The 16,776-nt window shown below is 50.7% G+C and overlaps 1 protein-coding gene across 2 annotated transcripts in view; it reads left to right on the top strand.

Moving 5' to 3' along the window:
* DNAJC11 (DnaJ heat shock protein family (Hsp40) member C11) overlaps positions 1 to 16,776 on the top strand; it is a 72,269-nt gene that overhangs the window by 49,945 nt on the left and 5,548 nt on the right. For both annotated transcript variants that reach the window (XM_021935617.2, XM_021935619.2), the window contains 7 exons: positions 1,465 to 1,593; positions 2,574 to 2,696; positions 3,888 to 3,961; positions 9,580 to 9,769; positions 10,434 to 10,519; positions 10,884 to 11,000; positions 15,869 to 16,024. In XM_021935617.2, the coding sequence (XP_021791309.1) occupies positions 1,465 to 1,593; positions 2,574 to 2,696; positions 3,888 to 3,961; positions 9,580 to 9,769; positions 10,434 to 10,519; positions 10,884 to 11,000; positions 15,869 to 16,024 (875 nt within the window). The remainder of the gene's footprint in view (positions 1 to 1,464; positions 1,594 to 2,573; positions 2,697 to 3,887; positions 3,962 to 9,579; positions 9,770 to 10,433; positions 10,520 to 10,883; positions 11,001 to 15,868; positions 16,025 to 16,776) is intronic.

The following is a 16,776-nucleotide window of genomic DNA, read 5'->3' as shown; positions in this document are numbered from 1 at the left end:
GTCCCAGCTACTCGGGAGGCTGAGGCAGGAGAATGGCGTGAACCCGGAAGGCGGAGCTTGCAGTGAGCTGAGATCCGGCCACTGCACTCCAGCCTGGGCAACAGAGCAAGACTCTGTCTCTAAAAAACAAAACACAAGCCAGGTGCAGTGGCTCAAGCCTGTAATCCCAGCACTTTGGGAGGCCAAGACGGGCGGATCACGAGGTCAGGAGATCGAGACCATCCTGGCTAACACGGTGAAACCCCGTCTCTACTAAAAAAATACAAAAAAATAGCCCGGCGAGGTGGTGGGCGCCTGTAGTCCCAGCTACTCGGGAGGCTGAGGCAGGAGAATGGCGTGAACCCGGGAGGCGGAGCTTGCAGTGAGCCAAGATCGTGCCCACTGCACTCCAGCCCGGGCGACAGAATGAGACTCCATCTCAAAAAAAAAAAAAAAAAATACAAGGCCGGGCGTGGTGCCTCACGCCTGTAATCCCAGCACCTTGTGAGGCCGAGGTGGGCGGATCACAAGGTCAGGAGATCAAGACCATCCTGGCTCACGTGGTGAAACCACATCTCTAAAAATACAAAAAATTAGCTGGGCGTGGTGACGGGCGCCTGTAGTCCCAGCTACTCAGGAGGCTGAGGCAGGAGAATGGCATGAACCCGGGAGGCAGAGCTTGCAGTGAGCTGAGATCGCGGCACTGCACTCCAGCCTGGGCGACAGAGCGAGACTCCATCTCAAAAAAAAAAAAAATTGTTGTGATGGGCTGCGAAAGTTTAATTTAAAAAGTGTATGTGGCCATGGTTTTATATACTGGATTAAGATATGTGTCCATTTTTAAAGTTGTGACCATAAAAGAATAACAAACATTGATTTTCTGCATAACAAGCATTTTTATCAGCAAAATTTTAGCTTAGAATTCCTTGAGTGAATACACTTCTGTTTCTCAAACTTAATTCTCAAATTAATTTGAGAAGGATTAATTTTTAAGTCTCCCGTTTGTTGATAATTTGTGCTGCTTTATCTTTGAAAGTATTTTTATTTAAAGAGTTTTAGGGTAGTTTTGCAGTGTACGGTGTTTACCAAAAAATGTTTGATCCATGTAGCTCATTTCTAGGTTGCTTTATGCATTCATGGGCCTGTTTGGTCTCTGAAAATCAAACTGCGTTGCTCTTCTTTGACTAACACTTTTGTCTTTGGCATGTCATTGCTCTGGCATGTCATTGCTCTGCAGACATGCAGACCAGCTCTGCTGGTCAAATGATGTATTCTAGCTCTGGACATCTGTGGTGCTCTGCAGTTTGGTTCGGACTGCGACATTCATGCTTTGTGGGCTTCCTGGTGGCGTGTCCTACCTAAATCCAGTGAACCCTAAAGTCGAATGACCTGTTCAATTAAAGCAAGCTGGCTGTTGAAGTGTAGCATTGTCTTTCATTCCACAAATGCCACCCCTTCTGCTGACAGCTTGTTTTTCTGCCCCAGGGAACGATCAGCGTTGGAGTAGATGCCACTGACCTTTTTGATCGCTATGATGAGGAGTATGAAGATGTGTCCGGCAGTAGCTTTCCGCAGATTGAAATTAATAAAATGCACATATCCCAGTCCATTGAGGTAAAGCACACAACCACCTCTCCGAGTACTGCAAGGGCTCGAGTTAATGAGGCACAGCACACCAAGCAGCTGGAACGAGAGTCTGCCCAGGGTTTTTCTCATCTTTATTTATGAAAGGATGCAATTAGCCACTTAAAAAAGAAAGCGCTTCAGTCCCAGCCATGTGTGACCGCTGTGCTGGCATGTGAGCCAGCAGGAGTGTGGGCTGGGGCACTTGGCTCCCAAGGTCTTGGGCCTTTCCAGCAGAGGGTGTTAATGGTCTGGGAGAAGTAGAGGCCCAAGGTCATGGGGTTCTGGGAGAGAAAGCAGACCTCCATGGATCATTCTAACCACTGATTTTAGTTTTAAGGCAAATTCTGCTACGTGCCGCAAGGCTATAGCAGGTCCCATCCTGAGCCCTGGGCACAGGAAAATGTCACCATTCTGCCCACTATTTGAATGTGGCAAGGTCAGGCCATTCTCCTGAGTGTTTATAGTAGATCTTTGTCTCCTCAGCTCATTAATTTATTCTCCGTTGCATCAGCCAACAACATGGAGTCCTAACTTGGGGAAATTTGCCCCCTCTTGGAGCTCCCTGAGTCAGCTGATACAGAATACAGCCATGGAAAAGTCTCCAGTCCCCCCAGAACCCTGATGGCAAGCAAGGACAGGAGAGGCCCCAGGTGTACCGTGAGGGAAGGCGCACAGCGAAGTCCCTGTGCTGATACTGCTGAGACATGCAGCCCCATGTTTCCCCTGGTGGTGTGAAATTTGCCCATTAAAGCTTTTGCAAAGCAGATTATCCTTGTGGTCACATGCAGACCAAATAACAAAGCGAAAGAAAAGTCAAGCTGCTGCGGCAGTTCTGCATCCATGTGTGCTTCTGAACAGAGGAGTCGTCTGCACCTTTGGCCTTGGACTCACAGTGCGTTCTTTAGGCTGCTGCCACTGGCACTTCCTGTTGTTTTGATTCATTCATTACCAGCAAATATCATTTTTAGGCACCCTTGACAGCGACAGACACAGCCATCCTCTCTGGAAGCCTCTCAACCCAGAATGGAAATGGAGGAGGTTCCATTAACTTTGCGCTCAGACGAGTAACTTCGGCAAAGGGATGGGGAGAGGTAAGAATGTCTGTTGGCTGAGTTGTGTTGTCCATGCAAAGTCTTATTTCTGAACATTTACACTCTCAAAGCTCACCCTCAAGCTCACCCAGGGGGCCCTGTTGTTGTAAAATGGTACCAGGTGTCAAACTTCCATCAGTTGACTGGTCCTAAAAGAAAAATAGGTCTCATAAGCCTGGCCAACATGGTGAAACCCCGTCTCTACTAAAAATACAAAAATTAGCTGGGCGTGGTGGCGCCTGCCTGTAATCCCAGCTGTTCGGGAGTCTGAGGCAGGAGAATCACATGAACCCGGGAGGCGGAGGTTGCAGTGAGTCGAGATCGCACCATTGCACTCCAGTCTGGGGGACAAGAGCAAAATTCCATCTCAAAAAAAAAAAGATAAATAGGTCTCATATCTGAGAAGTCCTGTCAGTCTTCCTCAGGTTTCCTATGAGACAGCAACTTCTAGAAATCCAGCCTCTGAAACTCAGTGTTCCCTTGAGCAAAAAGCCTGTGGGCTCTTTTTCCTGCACAATTCAGAAGGCAGGTGCTCTCTCCAGTGCGATGGTTCACTGATTGGTGGCCATTTAACAGCCAGTTCTGCCGAGCAAACTGAGCTGCATCAAATTAACATTGAAGAGTTGCTTGAAAGTCACCCAGACTAGTAAACACGGCAGCCAGGCTCAGCTGTGACTTCCAAGGCTATGCGAGTGTGGAACTGCTGCTGGGCTTTTAACGTCAGACCCCTGAGGACCACCCCAGTCACCTGGGAGACATTTGGCTCAGGATGAAAATAAAAAGGAGTCAGCAGTGCATGCGGAGGGGCGGGGGGGTGGGGGGGTGCACACCTGACCGCAGCAGGCGCTCTGCAGGTGGGGGCGCTGCGCTGGGAGCGGTGGGGAGCTGGCTGGTCTCCTGACCTCAGCCTGGGAGGCAAGGATCAGAGGTGAGCAGTTTTTTTCTTTGGAGGGACACCAGTGAAACATGTGCCATTGAAACCTGGGTCTCCTTTGGATCTGTGGCAGCAGACATTTCCATTTGGCTAAGGTTAAGATGAGACATTAACAATCTTCTACCCCCTTCTTTTAGAGCCCTGGCAAGACCAGTGAATTGAATGAAGGAATTATACCCAGAGGTACATACCTGAGCCTGGGTTGCTGCTATGAGATAAAACATCACTAACGCCTTCTCTTTTTCCTTTTCAAACAGTTGGAATTTGGAGCCGGAGACCTGCAGGGACCTTTATTTGGTCTCAAGCTGTTCCGTAATCTCACACCAAGATGGTAAATATGAGAGACAGCAGCTCCTCTTTGGTGGTCTTTGTTGACTTAGGAGACTAGAACTGTGTTCTTTTTATCACGGCGGTTGGCACTGTCTTGTCTGTCCTACAAGGTCACTGCGTACATCAAGGGCAGGTGCAGCACTGGCGTGAAGCCCAGGCAGTGTGCAGGTGGGAAGAGGTGGGATTGCGGGGGCGGACCCTTGTCCCAGCCCCGGCCAGGCTGCACCATCCAGGCCTCACCTCCCTCACCTATGCCACGAGGCCGCAGAGAAAGAGTGCTTTCAGGGAGAGTTGGTCAGTGGACCGAAACACTTACAGACTTAAGGATCATTCCATTGTCCCAGAGAATGACAGACTGCCTCATCATCAGGTTGATTGACATATGCCAGAGACAGAGCCCCCAGCCAGCCTCTGCTTCCTGTCGTCTCTGCTGCTGCCATGATGTCACACTCCTAGAACTGTGTATCCCTGTGCCTTGTAGAACAACAGCAGTGTCTTTGTTTCCTATATGGTGGGGGTAGTGATGTCTTTGTGAGCTCAGATAAAAGAATTGGTGGAGGGTAAATAATACCTCTTTCTTCCAGGGGAAGATATAGCTGAAGGAGTCCTAGAATGGAGTATACGGAGTTTATTTTTTTTATTTATTTATTTTTGATTTATTTATTTTTGAGACAGAGTCTTGCTCTGTTGTCCAGGCTGGAGTTCTGTGGCGTGATCTCGGCTCCCTGCAGCCTCTGCCTCCTGGGTTCAAGCGATTCTCCTGTCTCAGCCTCCCGAGTAGATGGGACTACAGGCATATGCCACCATGCCCAGTTATTTTTGTATTTTTAGTAGAGACAAGGTTTTACCATGTTGCTCAGGCTGGTCTCGAACTCCTGACCTCAGGTGATCCGCCTGCCTCAGCCTCCCAAAGTGCTGGGATTACAGGTGTGAGCCACAGCACCTGGCCTATTTTATGTTACTTTTTTTTTTTTAGAGACGAGGTTTTGTTCTGTTGCCCAGGTTAGAGTGCAATAGCCCAATCATAGTTCACTGCAGCCTTGAACTCCTGGGCTCAAGCCGTCCTCCTCCCTCAGCCTCCTGAAAAACTAGCATTACAGGCATGTGCCAACATGTCTGGCTCATTTTTTAGTTTTTTTAGAGAAAAGGTCTCTCTATGTTGCCTAGGCTGGTCTCAAGCTCTTGGATTCAAGCAGTCCTCCCACCTCGGCCTCCCAAAGCACTGAGATTAGAAGCATGAGCCACTTCATCAAGCCTGGAGTACATGTTTTTTGTTTTGAGACAGGTCTCACTTTGTCACCCCAGCTGGAGAATAGTGGTGCAATTTCAGCTCACTGCAGCCTCAACCTCCCAGGCACAGGTGACCCTCCCAAGTAGCTGGGACTACAGATGGGCACCACTACGCCTGACTAATTTTTGTAGAGTTGGGTTTTGTAGAGTAAGGTTTCGCCTTGTTGGCCAGGCTAGCCTCTTAACTCCTGACCTCAGGCGATCCTCCCGCCTTGGCCTCCAAAGTGCGCCTAGGCACAGTGGCATGAATAACTTCCTTATCAAACATATACTCTAGGCTGGGCATAGTGGCTCATGCCTGTAAATCCCAGCACTTTGGGAGGCTGAGGCGGGAGGATCACCTGAGGTCAGGAGTTCGAGACCAGCTTGGCCAACATGGCGAAACCCATCTAATAAAAATATAAAAATTAACCAGGCGTGATGGCGCTTACCTGTAGTCCCAGCTACTTGGGAGGCTGAGGTGGGAGGATCGCTTGAACCCGGGAGGCGGAGGTTGCAGTGAGCCAGGATCACACCATTGTACTCCAGCCTGAGCAGCAGAGCAAGACTGTCTCGAAAAAAAAAGAAAGTTATTACACTTCCAATGAGACGTGTCTGTGTGCCTGCCCGGCTCTGCAGGGGTTGACCTAATCCCTGCCCACTAGTCTGGTCATTTGTCTGTGGGGCATGGGGCAGGGAACACAGGCAGGCTTGCGGGCCAGCCTATTGTAGGGAGAGCAGGAAAAGTGTTGAGAGGGAGCCTGCGAAACAGGAGGGCGTGGCCTGTGGGGCAGGCAGAGGCTGCTTAAGCAGAGGCACCAAAACAGTGCTTCCTGGCCGGGCGTGGTGGCTCACGCCTGTAATCCCAGCACTTTGGGAGGGTGAGGCGGGTGGATCACGAGGTCAGGAGATCGAGACCATCCTTGCTAACACGGTGAAACCCTGTCTCTACTAAAAGTACAAAAAATTAACCAGGCGTGGTAGGCGCCTGTAGTCCCAGCTACTCAGGAGGCTGAGGCAGGAGAATGGCGTAAACTCGGGAGGTGGAGCTTGCAGTGAGCTGAGATCCGGCCACTGCACTCCAGCCTGGGCGACAAAGTGAGACTCCATCTCAAAAAAATAAATAAATAAAAATAAAGCAGTGCTTCCAAACACACAAAGAGGAAAAGGAGCCTGTGTGACTCACACCTGCAATCCCAGGGTTTTGGGAGGCCAAGGTGGGAGGATTGCTTGAACCCGGGAGGTTGAGGCTGCAATGAGCTGAGACTGCACCACTGCACCCCACCCTAGGTGACAGAGCAAGACTGCCCCGAAAAAAATAATTTAAAAAAAGGTGGAAGGAATGCGGGACATGCTGCCATGGGGCATCACGTGGGTGCTGCTCTACGTCATTGGATTCACCTACTGCATCTGAGAAGGGGACCGGGATTCAAACTTAGAAGAGAACAGCAGGGAAACCGCATCTGTACACACATCAGTGTCCTGACCCTGTCTTCTTAGATTGGTCACCTCAGATGCTGGTTAGCTGCCTCGGGGGCTGGGTGTGGTGGCTCACGCCTGTAATCCCAGCACTTTAGGAGGCCAGGTGAGATGATCACTTGAGCTCGGGAGTTTGAGACCAGCCTAGGCAACATGGCAAAACCTTGACTCTACGAAAAATATAAAAATTAACCAGGCATGGTAGCACACACCTGTAGTCCCAGCTACGTGGGATGCTGAGGTGGGAGGATCGCTGGAGGTCAGGAGGTCGAGGCTGCAGTGAGCCATGATGACACCACTGCACTTCAGCCTGGGTAACAGAGCAAGACCCTTTCTCAGAAAAAAAAGAAAGAAATGCTGGTCGGGCATGGTGGCTCATGCCTGTAATCCCAGCACTTTGGGAGGCCGAGGCAGGTGGGTCGCCTGAGGTCAGGAGTTCAAGACAAGCCTGGCCAACATGGTGAAACTCTGTCTCTACTAAAAATACAAAAATTAGCCAGGCGTGGTGGCGGGCGCCTGTAATCCCAGCTACTCGGGAGACTGAGGCAGGAGAGTGGCGTGAACCCGGGAGGCGGAGCTTGCAGTGAGCTGAGATCCGGCCGCTGCACTCCAGCCTAGGCGACAGAGCAAGACTCTGTCTTAAAAAAAAATAAAAAGAAAAAGCTGCCCTGGGTCCTATGAGGGAGGGGACTGGGAATTGAGGTGTTTGAAGCCCCCCAGGTGATTCTTAAGGTTACACAAGCTTGGAAGACACTTTAAGGAAAATCTTCTGGCCGTTTTGTCTGCTCAAGCCTCAGTGTCTGTTCATGGAGTGGCCACCAAGAGTCTGGGGTGGACTGACCATCAGTGCTTACAGGCTTGGAAACTGAATTTAGTGCTGCTGCCCAGAGCTTATTAGACTTGAGCAGATTTAAACGGAAGGACGACTGATTTATAAACAAGGGGATGATATGTGACCAAAGATGCCGGTTTCTTTTTTTTTTTTTTTTCTTTTTTTTTTTTTTTTTTTGAGAGGGAGTCTCATTCTGTCACCAAGCTGGAGTACAGTGGCGCAGTCTCGGCTCACTGCAAACTCCACCTCCCAGGTTCAAGCGATTCTCCTGTCTCAGCCTCCCGAGTAGCTGGAACTAACTACAGGCACACGCCACCACGCCTGGCTAATTTTTGTATTTTCAGTAGAGAGGGGGTTTCACCATGTTGGCCAGGATAGTCTCCATCACTTGACCTTGTGATCCACCCGCCTTGGCCTCCCAAAGTTCTGGGATTACAGGCGTGAGCCACTGCGCCTGGCCTACCAGTTCAGTTTCTTAATATATAGTGACCAGATTAGTTATGGATGTCGGCTAACCAGGGTTCTCTAATCCTTGGATCAAGTTGCAGATGTTCCCTGATTTATGATGGAGTTACGGCCCAATAAGCCAATATTTTGACTCATTAAGTCAAAAATAACGACCTGCTGACTGGGCACGGTGGCTCACACCTGTAATCCCATCCCAGCACACTGGGAGGCTGAGGCAGGTGGATCACCTGAGGGCAGGAATTCGAGACCAGTCTGGCCAACATGGTGAAATCCCATCTCTACTAAAAATACAAAAAATTAACCAGACATGGTGGCGGGCGCCTGTAGTCCCAGCTACTCGGGAAGCTGGGGCAGGAGAATCCCTTGAACCCAGGAGGCAGAGGTTGCAGTGAACTGAGATCACGCCACTGCACTCCAGCCGGGGCAACAAGAACGAAACTCCGTCAAAAAAAAAAAAAAAAAAAAAAAATCGACCTGTCCAGGCTCAGGTGATCCTTCCTCCTCAGCCTCCCAAGTCGCTACAACTACAGGACGTGCCATCAAACCCGGCTAATTTTGTGTATTTTTTGTAGAGATGGGGGTTTTGCCTTGTTGCCCAGGCTGTTCTCGAACTCCTGGGGTGAAGCAATTTGCCTCCTCAGCCTCCCAAAGTGCTGAGGTGACAGGTGTGAGCCAGTGAGCCTGCCTGCTGTTATTTTAATGGCATAAACATCACCTCTAGAGCTTAGAAAGGAGAGAAAGAAACTTAGGCAATTGATGTTGAGCTCTTTATTAAAGAAACCAGCTGTTAGTTTACCCTTCATCACCTTGAATGAAGTGTGAATTTCGTTGTTAGTAAAATGAAATACCCCTTTTCCACCAGAAGGTGGGGCTGGACTCCCTTGGAAAGAAACTGCAGAGGCTCTTTTCGGGAACCGGTTTCCTGTGCTCGCTTTGCCTGTAGTTTCTGTCACTAGTACCCAGCTGTTGGTGTACATCAAAAATCACACGGCAGCTCCAAAAATATACTGATGCCTCCACCCAGAAATTCTGGTTCCATAGGTCTAGGGTGTCCTCTAGGTAAGTGATTCTCAAACTCTACTGCATTTTGGAATCATTGGGACACTTCGCACTCCAGGCCCGCACTGAGGAAATCAGCATGCCGGCGGAGAAGATTTGGGGATGAGCCGGGTGATTCCAGCGTGCAGTAGTTTGGGCACCACTGTCTTGGACTACTTAATTTGAGACCCTCCGTAGGTGATTCTGAGTCGCACCCCTCGGCCCCCATCCATTCTAGCTTGAGTGGGGTTGCACCTGCTGGCTTAGGAGTACAGACAGTCAGGTGCCTCTTTGGTTGTAGCTAAAGTTAGGGCGGCTGAGGGGAGTCGAGAAGTTACTGGGAAGATTCTGGCTAGGACCCTCCCTGCCGCTGTGTGGACAGAGGCCTAACCTTCTGCTTTTTTTTTTACTGGGAGCTGGCCCAGGGATGCATAGACGTGACAGTAAGGTCTTAGCCAGGCAGAGAGGAAGTGACAAAGAACAGCTGAGAGCAGGTGCCATCCAGGACCTATTCTGTCTGTGTGTCTCTCCAGCTTTGTGACAACAAACTGTGCTCTGCAGTTTTCATCCCGTGGAATCCGACCCGGCCTGACCACCGTCCTAGCTCGGAACCTAGACAAGAACACCGTGGGCTACCTGCAGTGGCGATGGGGTATCCAGTCAGCCATGAACACTAGCATCGTCCGGGACACTAAAACCAGCCACTTCACTGTGGCCCTGCAGGTGAGCCAAGCAGCCATCGTCTCCTGCAGACAGAGCTCTGGGCGGACCCCTCCTCCCAAGCACTCAGTGCGCCCCTTAAATCCTGCGTTCTGATCACCACTAAGTCTGAGCCCACGCAGGGCCCTGAGGGGCAGGCTCTCGGTGCCCACACTCGAGTGACCCTAGTGGAACCTTCCAGTATGAAATGCAGTTGCCTTCGGGCGCCTAGGGCAGCTATGTCAGATCATCCTAAAGCAGAGCAACATCTTAATGTCTGGTGGGAGCAGCCCGTGGAATCGGGGGCGGGCACATGAAGCCCCACAGCAGAATCTTGCCCTCGGACACCCCTGTGGCCAGGCCAGGGCTAGTGCATGAGAAGCCGCCCCACACGGGCCACTGCTCCTTGGCTCTCACCAGCCGCTGCCACCTAGGAGCACAGGCTCAGTGTCACCAGAGCTTTTATTTCTTGTGAGAAGCTAGAACACTGGGTTTTCTGTGAAGTCTTCCAGTTTTTAACTACTGGCTGCTAATAAACCATCGTGTACTCGGTGTGGCTGCCAGACCGTGACCTTTGCCTTAAAGGCCTGTGTGCAGCAGATGCCCAGAGCTAATGGGAGGGCAGATACCCACCTCCCCACGGAGTCGCACGTCCCAGCCACGCATCCTTGCACCTCTGTCTCCCCAGCTGGGAATCCCTCACTCCTTTGCACTGATCAGCTATCAGCACAAATTCCAAGATGACGATCAGACTCGCGTGAAAGGATCCCTCAAGTAAGTCCTGGCCTGGCTGGCGTGGAAGCACGCTGGCTGTGCATGCGGGTCTTCACGTGGAGCCAGTTGCTGTAAGATACCTGCTCATGTGAATATCTACGTGTGTGTGACGTTTTTGGAGAGCTTCCTATTTTGAGGCTGTGGGGGATTTACCATTACAGTCCCAGCCCTTGGGGAGCTTCGAGTGTCGTGGAAGAACTAGACCATGGGTGTCCCAACTTTCTTCTGTCATGAATCTGCTCCCTGGGGGTCGAGGAGGCTGGAGGGAGGGAAGGGACAGGTACCTGGCCTCTTCTCAAATGACAGCTGCCGCTGAAGTGATGAATGAGGGGGCACAGGCACAGACCGCGTTCTCTCCCTGCAGAGCAGGCTTCTTTGGGACGGTGGTGGAGTACGGAGCCGAGAGGAAGATCTCCAGGCACAGCGTTTTGGGTGCAGCTGTCAGCATTGGAGTTCCACAGGGCGTTTCTCTCAAAGTCAAGTAAGTTGAACTCAGGCCTTTCTGGTCAAGGAATGCCTGTCACCTTCACTCAACCAGGCTTTATCCAAGTTAAGGCTGAAATAGCCTTTGCATTGTAATTTTGTTCTTAAGGACACCGTTGCTTGGCTGGGTGCGGTGGCTCATGCCTGTAATCCCCGCACTTTAGGAGGCCAAGGCGGGCAGATCGCCTGAGGTCAGGAGTTCGAGACCAGCCTGGCCAACATGGCGAAACCCCATCTCTACTAAAAATACAAAAATTAGCCAGACGTGGTGGCACGTGCCTATAATCCCAGCTATTTGGGAGGCTGAGGCAGGAGAATTGCTTGAACACGGAGGCGGAGGTTGCAGTAAGCTGAGATCGAGATCGCACCACTGCACTCCAGCCTGGGGGACAGCAAGACTCCATCTCAAAAAAAAGAAAAAAGCCGGGCGCAGTGGCTCATGCCTGTAATCCCAGCACTTTGGGAGGCCAAGGCGGGCGGATCACGAGGTCAGGAGATCAAGACCATCCTGGCTAACACGGTGAAACCCCATCTCTACTAAAAATACAAAAAATTAGCTGGGCGTGGTGGTGGGCACCTGTAGTCCCAGCTACTTGGGAGGCTGAGGCAGGAGAATGGCGTGAACCCAGGAGGCGAAGCTTGCAGTGAGCCGAGATCGCACCACTGCACTCCAGCCTGGGTGGGAGAGCGAGACTCCGTCTCAAAAAAAAAAAAAAATACGGCCGGGCGCGGTGGCTCAAGCCTGTAATCCCAGCACTTTGGGAGGCCGAGACGGGTGGATCACGAGGTCAGGAGATGGAGATCATCCTGGCTAGCACAGTGAAACCCCATCTCTACTAAAAAATACAAAAACCTAGCCGGGCGAGGTGGCAGGCACCTGTAGTCCCAGCTGCTTGGGAGGCTGAGGCAGGAGAACGGCGTAAACCCGGGAGGCGGAGCTTGCAGTGAGCTGAGATCCGGCCACTGCACTCCAGCCTGGGCAACAGAGCGAGACTCCGTCTCAAAAAAAAAAAAAAATACAGCTGCTTGTTTTTGCTGAGTAAGCAAATTTCAAGGCGTGCATAGTTCCAACTCTGAGTGAGTGAGGTGTGTGTCTGAGCTCCAGCAGCCACCCAGCAGCCTCGCCTGATGTCACAGGATGGCAGCCTAGCAGCCCAGGCCTCCTGGAGTCACTGGCCTGGTAGCTGTCACCCAGGCACAGCATCTCCAGTAGCAGCTGCTGTGTTGATTCATCCCTCTCACCAGGGGTTTTCATTGGCACACACACCCTTGCTCCACCTGAATCTAGTCATTGTCTTCTCCTTAGTTCCTCAAAAGAGTTGTCTGTTTTTGGCCAGGCGTGGTGGCTCACACATGTAATCCCAGCACTTGGGAGGCCAAGGCGGGCAGATCACAAGGTCAGGAGATTGAGACCATCCTGGCTAACACGGTGAAACCCCATCTCTATTAAAAATACAAAAAAATTAGCCAGGCGTGGTGGCGGGCGCCTGTAGTTCCAGCTACCCGGGAGGCTGAGGCGGGAGAATGGCAGTGAATCCAGGAGGCGGAGCTTGCAGTGAGCCGAGATGGCACCACCACACTCCAGCCAGGGCAACAGTGAAACTCCGTCTCAAAAAAAAAGAGTTGTCTGTTTTCGCTTGCATCCGTCTTCTTTCTTTGTAAACCCGCTCCAGTCAGGCCTCTCCAGAAAAACCAGCCCTCTCGGTCATCAGTGGAGCACCCTCCCTCCTGTGACAGACCAGAGGGTGATTCTTCTTCAGCTCACTTGGTCTCTGCACCTGCTGCCTCGGTGGCTATTCCCTCCTGCCCTCACGGCCTCTCTGCCTTGAGTTACAGGATACCACGCCCTGCTCTGGCTTTCCGTACCAGATGGCTGCTCTCTGTGTCCCAAACTTCTAAATGGAGGCACCACTGCAGGGCACAGCCCTTCTCTCTCCAGACTCACTCCCAAGCAGTCATGTCCAGCTTCGTTTCTTTCATGCCCTGAGGACTGTCACGTTGCAAGCGCCAGCTTGGACCACCCCCTTAATCTCCAGCTCATATATGCGTCCAGCTTTCTTTTCCTAATCTCTACTTGGATACCTAACAGCATCACTAACGTCACGTATCCAAACAGAACGCTGTCCCTCCCTGTGCCCCCAGACTCGTAGGTGCTTCAGAACCTGCTCCGCCTGAAGTCTTTCCCATCTGTCTCTCTTGTTTTATTTTATTTCTATAGAGACAGAGTCTCACTTGGTTGCCCAGGCTAGTTTTGAACTCCTGACTTCGAGCAGTTATCCCGCTTTGGCCTCCCAAAGTGTTAGGATTACAGGTGTGAGCCACAGCGCCCAGCCTTCTTTCCTATCAGTAAATGAGAGCTCCAGCCTTCTACTTGCTCTGTCCAAAAACCTTGGAGGCAGCCTCCATCTCTCTCTCTCACACACTCCAAATCAGACATATCTCAAAATCATCTCATGAACATGTACTCCAAAAGTGTATCCCCAATCTGGCCATTTCTCAACCTCACTGCCGCCAACCTCTTTGTCTTAGTTACACAGCACCCTCCCCACTGAACCCCTCTCCCTCCTTGTGTGTCTGCTCTCCGTAGGAGTCCTTTTTAAAATTGAAGGCAGTTCACGTCTGTCTTCTGCCTAAAACCTCAGAGATTCCCTCAATTCCAGGCAGAGGCCAAAGCCCTTCAGAGACTTTGGAGCCTGCAACACCCTCCGTGATGTAGTATTTCTCTCTCCCCCAACTCCAGCCATCCCGACCCCCTGAGCTGTTCCTGGCACGCACCAGGCCCCCTCCTGCTTATGAGGTGGCCTTTGCTATTTCTCAGTCTGCAGATAAATATGTGGCCATTTCCTTCACTCCCTGTAGGTATCTGCTCTCTGCTCAAATGTCCCCTAATTCACCTTGTATACATCGTAGCCCTTTCCCTTGCCCCAGGTGATCCCTCCACCATGTTTAGTCTCTGGCGAACCAGTCTCCATCTGAAGGGCCATCTCCTCCACTCCTCATCAGAAATAAGCACTTGGACTTGGTCCATTTTATTCTCATCTGCACTTCTAGAGCTTAAAACCCATCCCAGTACTTGATAGGAACTCAGCGAGTGAATAAAAGTGGATCACAGCTCAGTTTTGGAAACAAAAGCCAAATCACTTACCAAGATCAGAGTTGGCATCAGCCATCTCTCCTCAAATAATATTCGAAGGCTCAGTACAGTGGCTCATACACTTTGGGAGGCCAAGACGGGAGGATCACTTGAGCCCAGGAGCTCACGGTGGTAGCGAGCTCTGACTGTGCCTCTCAGCCTAGATGACAGAGTGAGACCCCGTCACTTCAAAAAAAAAAAACTTTTTGTCTTGAGGTCTACTTTATCTTTTATTATATAGCTCTTTTAGCCTTCTTATGCTTACTATTTATTTTTTTGCCCATTCACATTTAACCTGTCTCTGTTTATATGTGTGTGTGTGTGTGTGTGTGTATTTTTTTTTTTTTTTTTTTGAGACAGAGTTTCATTCTTGTTCCCCAGACTGGAGTGCAGTGGCACAATCTCAGCTCACTGCAACCTCCACCTCCCAGGTTCAAGCTATTCTTCTGCCTCAGCCTCCTGAGTAGCTGGGATTACAGGCGTCTGACACCACACCCAACTAATTTTTGTATTTTAAGTAGAGACAGGGTTTCACCATGTTGGCCAGGCTGGTCTCAAACTCCTGACCTCAGGTGATCTGCCTGCCTCGGCCTCCCAAAATGCTAGGATTACAGGCGTGAGCCACCACATCCGGCCAGGTTTTGAGTGTTCTTTATCAATTCTGGAATTGCTTTTATTCTGGAAGGGTATGGTCAGGTATTGTCAGTGGCTACTCAACAGTTTTTCTTTTTTTGGCTTTTCAGCAGTTTGTGATGTACATAGATATGGCTTTTGTTGTATTTATCATGCTTGGGGTTTCCTAAACTTCTTGCATCTGTAAATTTCCTTTTCGTCACTGGGACTCTAATTACCAATGTATTAAACTTAACACTCTTCCATGGGTTTCTGACATTGTGCCCACGCGTCCTCAATCCTTTTCCTCTTTGTTCTTCATACTGGATAATTTCTTTCTTTCGTTTTTTTTTTGAGACAGAGTCTCGCTCTGTCACCCAGGCTGGAGTGCAGTGGTACAATCTCAGCTCACTGCAACCTCTGCCTCCTGGGTTGAAGCGATTCTCCCGCCTCACTCAGCCTCCCGAGTAGCTGGGACTACAAACAGGTGCCACCACACCCGGCTAATTTTTGCATTTTTGGTAGAGACGAAGTTTCACCATGTTGGCCAGGCTGGTCTAAAACTCCTGACCTCAGGTGATTCGCCCAACTCGGCCTCCCAAAGTGCTGGGATTACAGGCGTGAGTCACCATGCCTGGCCACTTTTTTTTATATGTGGTCCAGAGTTTACACATTGGTCCAATAGGAGCTACTCGGCCACCACTAGAAGCAGAACCTCCTTAACTGACTAACTTTTGAAGTCTTCACCAACTTCTTTGGAAACCTCAGTTAAGGACTGAGATGTGACTCTCCAGTGCCATCTGGAGGAGCCCATTCCTATCCTCTCCAGCCTATGACCGAATGCACCTATAGGGGACGTTGACCCTGTGAAGTGTTCCTGTTGTTGCTTTGACTGGAGGTCAGCAGATACTAGGATCTTTCTTCTGTCACAGTGTCAGATCCATCAGCCAGACTTTGGAACAGGAGGCCAGCAGAAGGCGGTGGACTGTGAAAGGAGCAGACTGCAGCCTCCTTTAACTCGCAACTGGACGCAGCACAAGTTCTCCTGTGGCTGACACCCATTGCCCTTCCCTGGAAAACCTGATTCATCTGGGTGGTTTGTTTTTTGTATTTTTCCGCAGGCTCAACAGGGCCAGTCAGACATACTTCTTCCCTATTCACTTGACGGACCAGCTGCTGCCCAGCGCCGTGTTCTATGCCACCGTGGGGCCTCTAGTGGTCTACTTTGCCATGCACCGTCTGATCATCAAACCATACCTCAGGGCTCAGAAAGAGAAGTGAGTTGACACATCATGGGCATGTCACTAGCCAGCCCTGTGCCTCAGTTTCCTCACCCTTAAAATGGAGGGGATAACACAGCCTACTGCATCGAGTGATGAGGAAAACCTGAGTTAATTAATGCATGTAAAGCGCTTAGGCTGATGTCTGGGCCACGATTGGTAAATGTTAACTATTTCTCATCATTGTCAGTAGTTGGACTGCTGTTATGTCTTCATTTGTAATTCCTGCTCTTAGAAAGGACTGGAGTTTATAGAAGTGTTGGGCCTCGGCCGGGCACGGTGGCTCACGCCTGTAATCCGAGCACTTTGGGAGGCTGAGGCAGGTAGATTACCCGAGGTGAGGCATTCAGGACCAGTCTGGCCAACATGGCAAAACCCCGTCTCTATTAAAAAATAGAAAACTTAGCTGGGCGTGGTGGCATGCATGCGCCTGTACTCCCAGCTACCCAGGAGGCTGAGACAGGAGAATTGCTTGAACCCGGGAGGCAGAGGTTGCAGTGAGCCAAGACGGCGCCATGGCACTCCAGCCTGGGCGACAGAGCAAGACTCAGTCTCAAAAAAAAAGGCCGGGTGCGGTGGCTCACGCCTGTAATACCAGCACTTTGGGAGGCCGAGGCGGGCAGATCACGAGGTCAAGAGATCGAGACCATCCTGGCTAACACAGTGAAACCCCGTCTCTATTAAAAATACAAAAAAATAAAATTAGCCAGGTGTGGTGGTGGGCGCCTGTAGTCCCAGCTACTCAGGAG

The sequence above is a fragment of the Papio anubis genome, chromosome 1, assembly GCF_008728515.1.
Source record: "Papio anubis isolate 15944 chromosome 1, Panubis1.0, whole genome shotgun sequence".
Lineage (NCBI taxonomy): Eukaryota > Metazoa > Chordata > Mammalia > Primates > Cercopithecidae > Papio > Papio anubis.
Note: the sequence above shows the minus strand (reverse complement) of the source record. Positions and strands in the feature narration are given on the sequence as shown.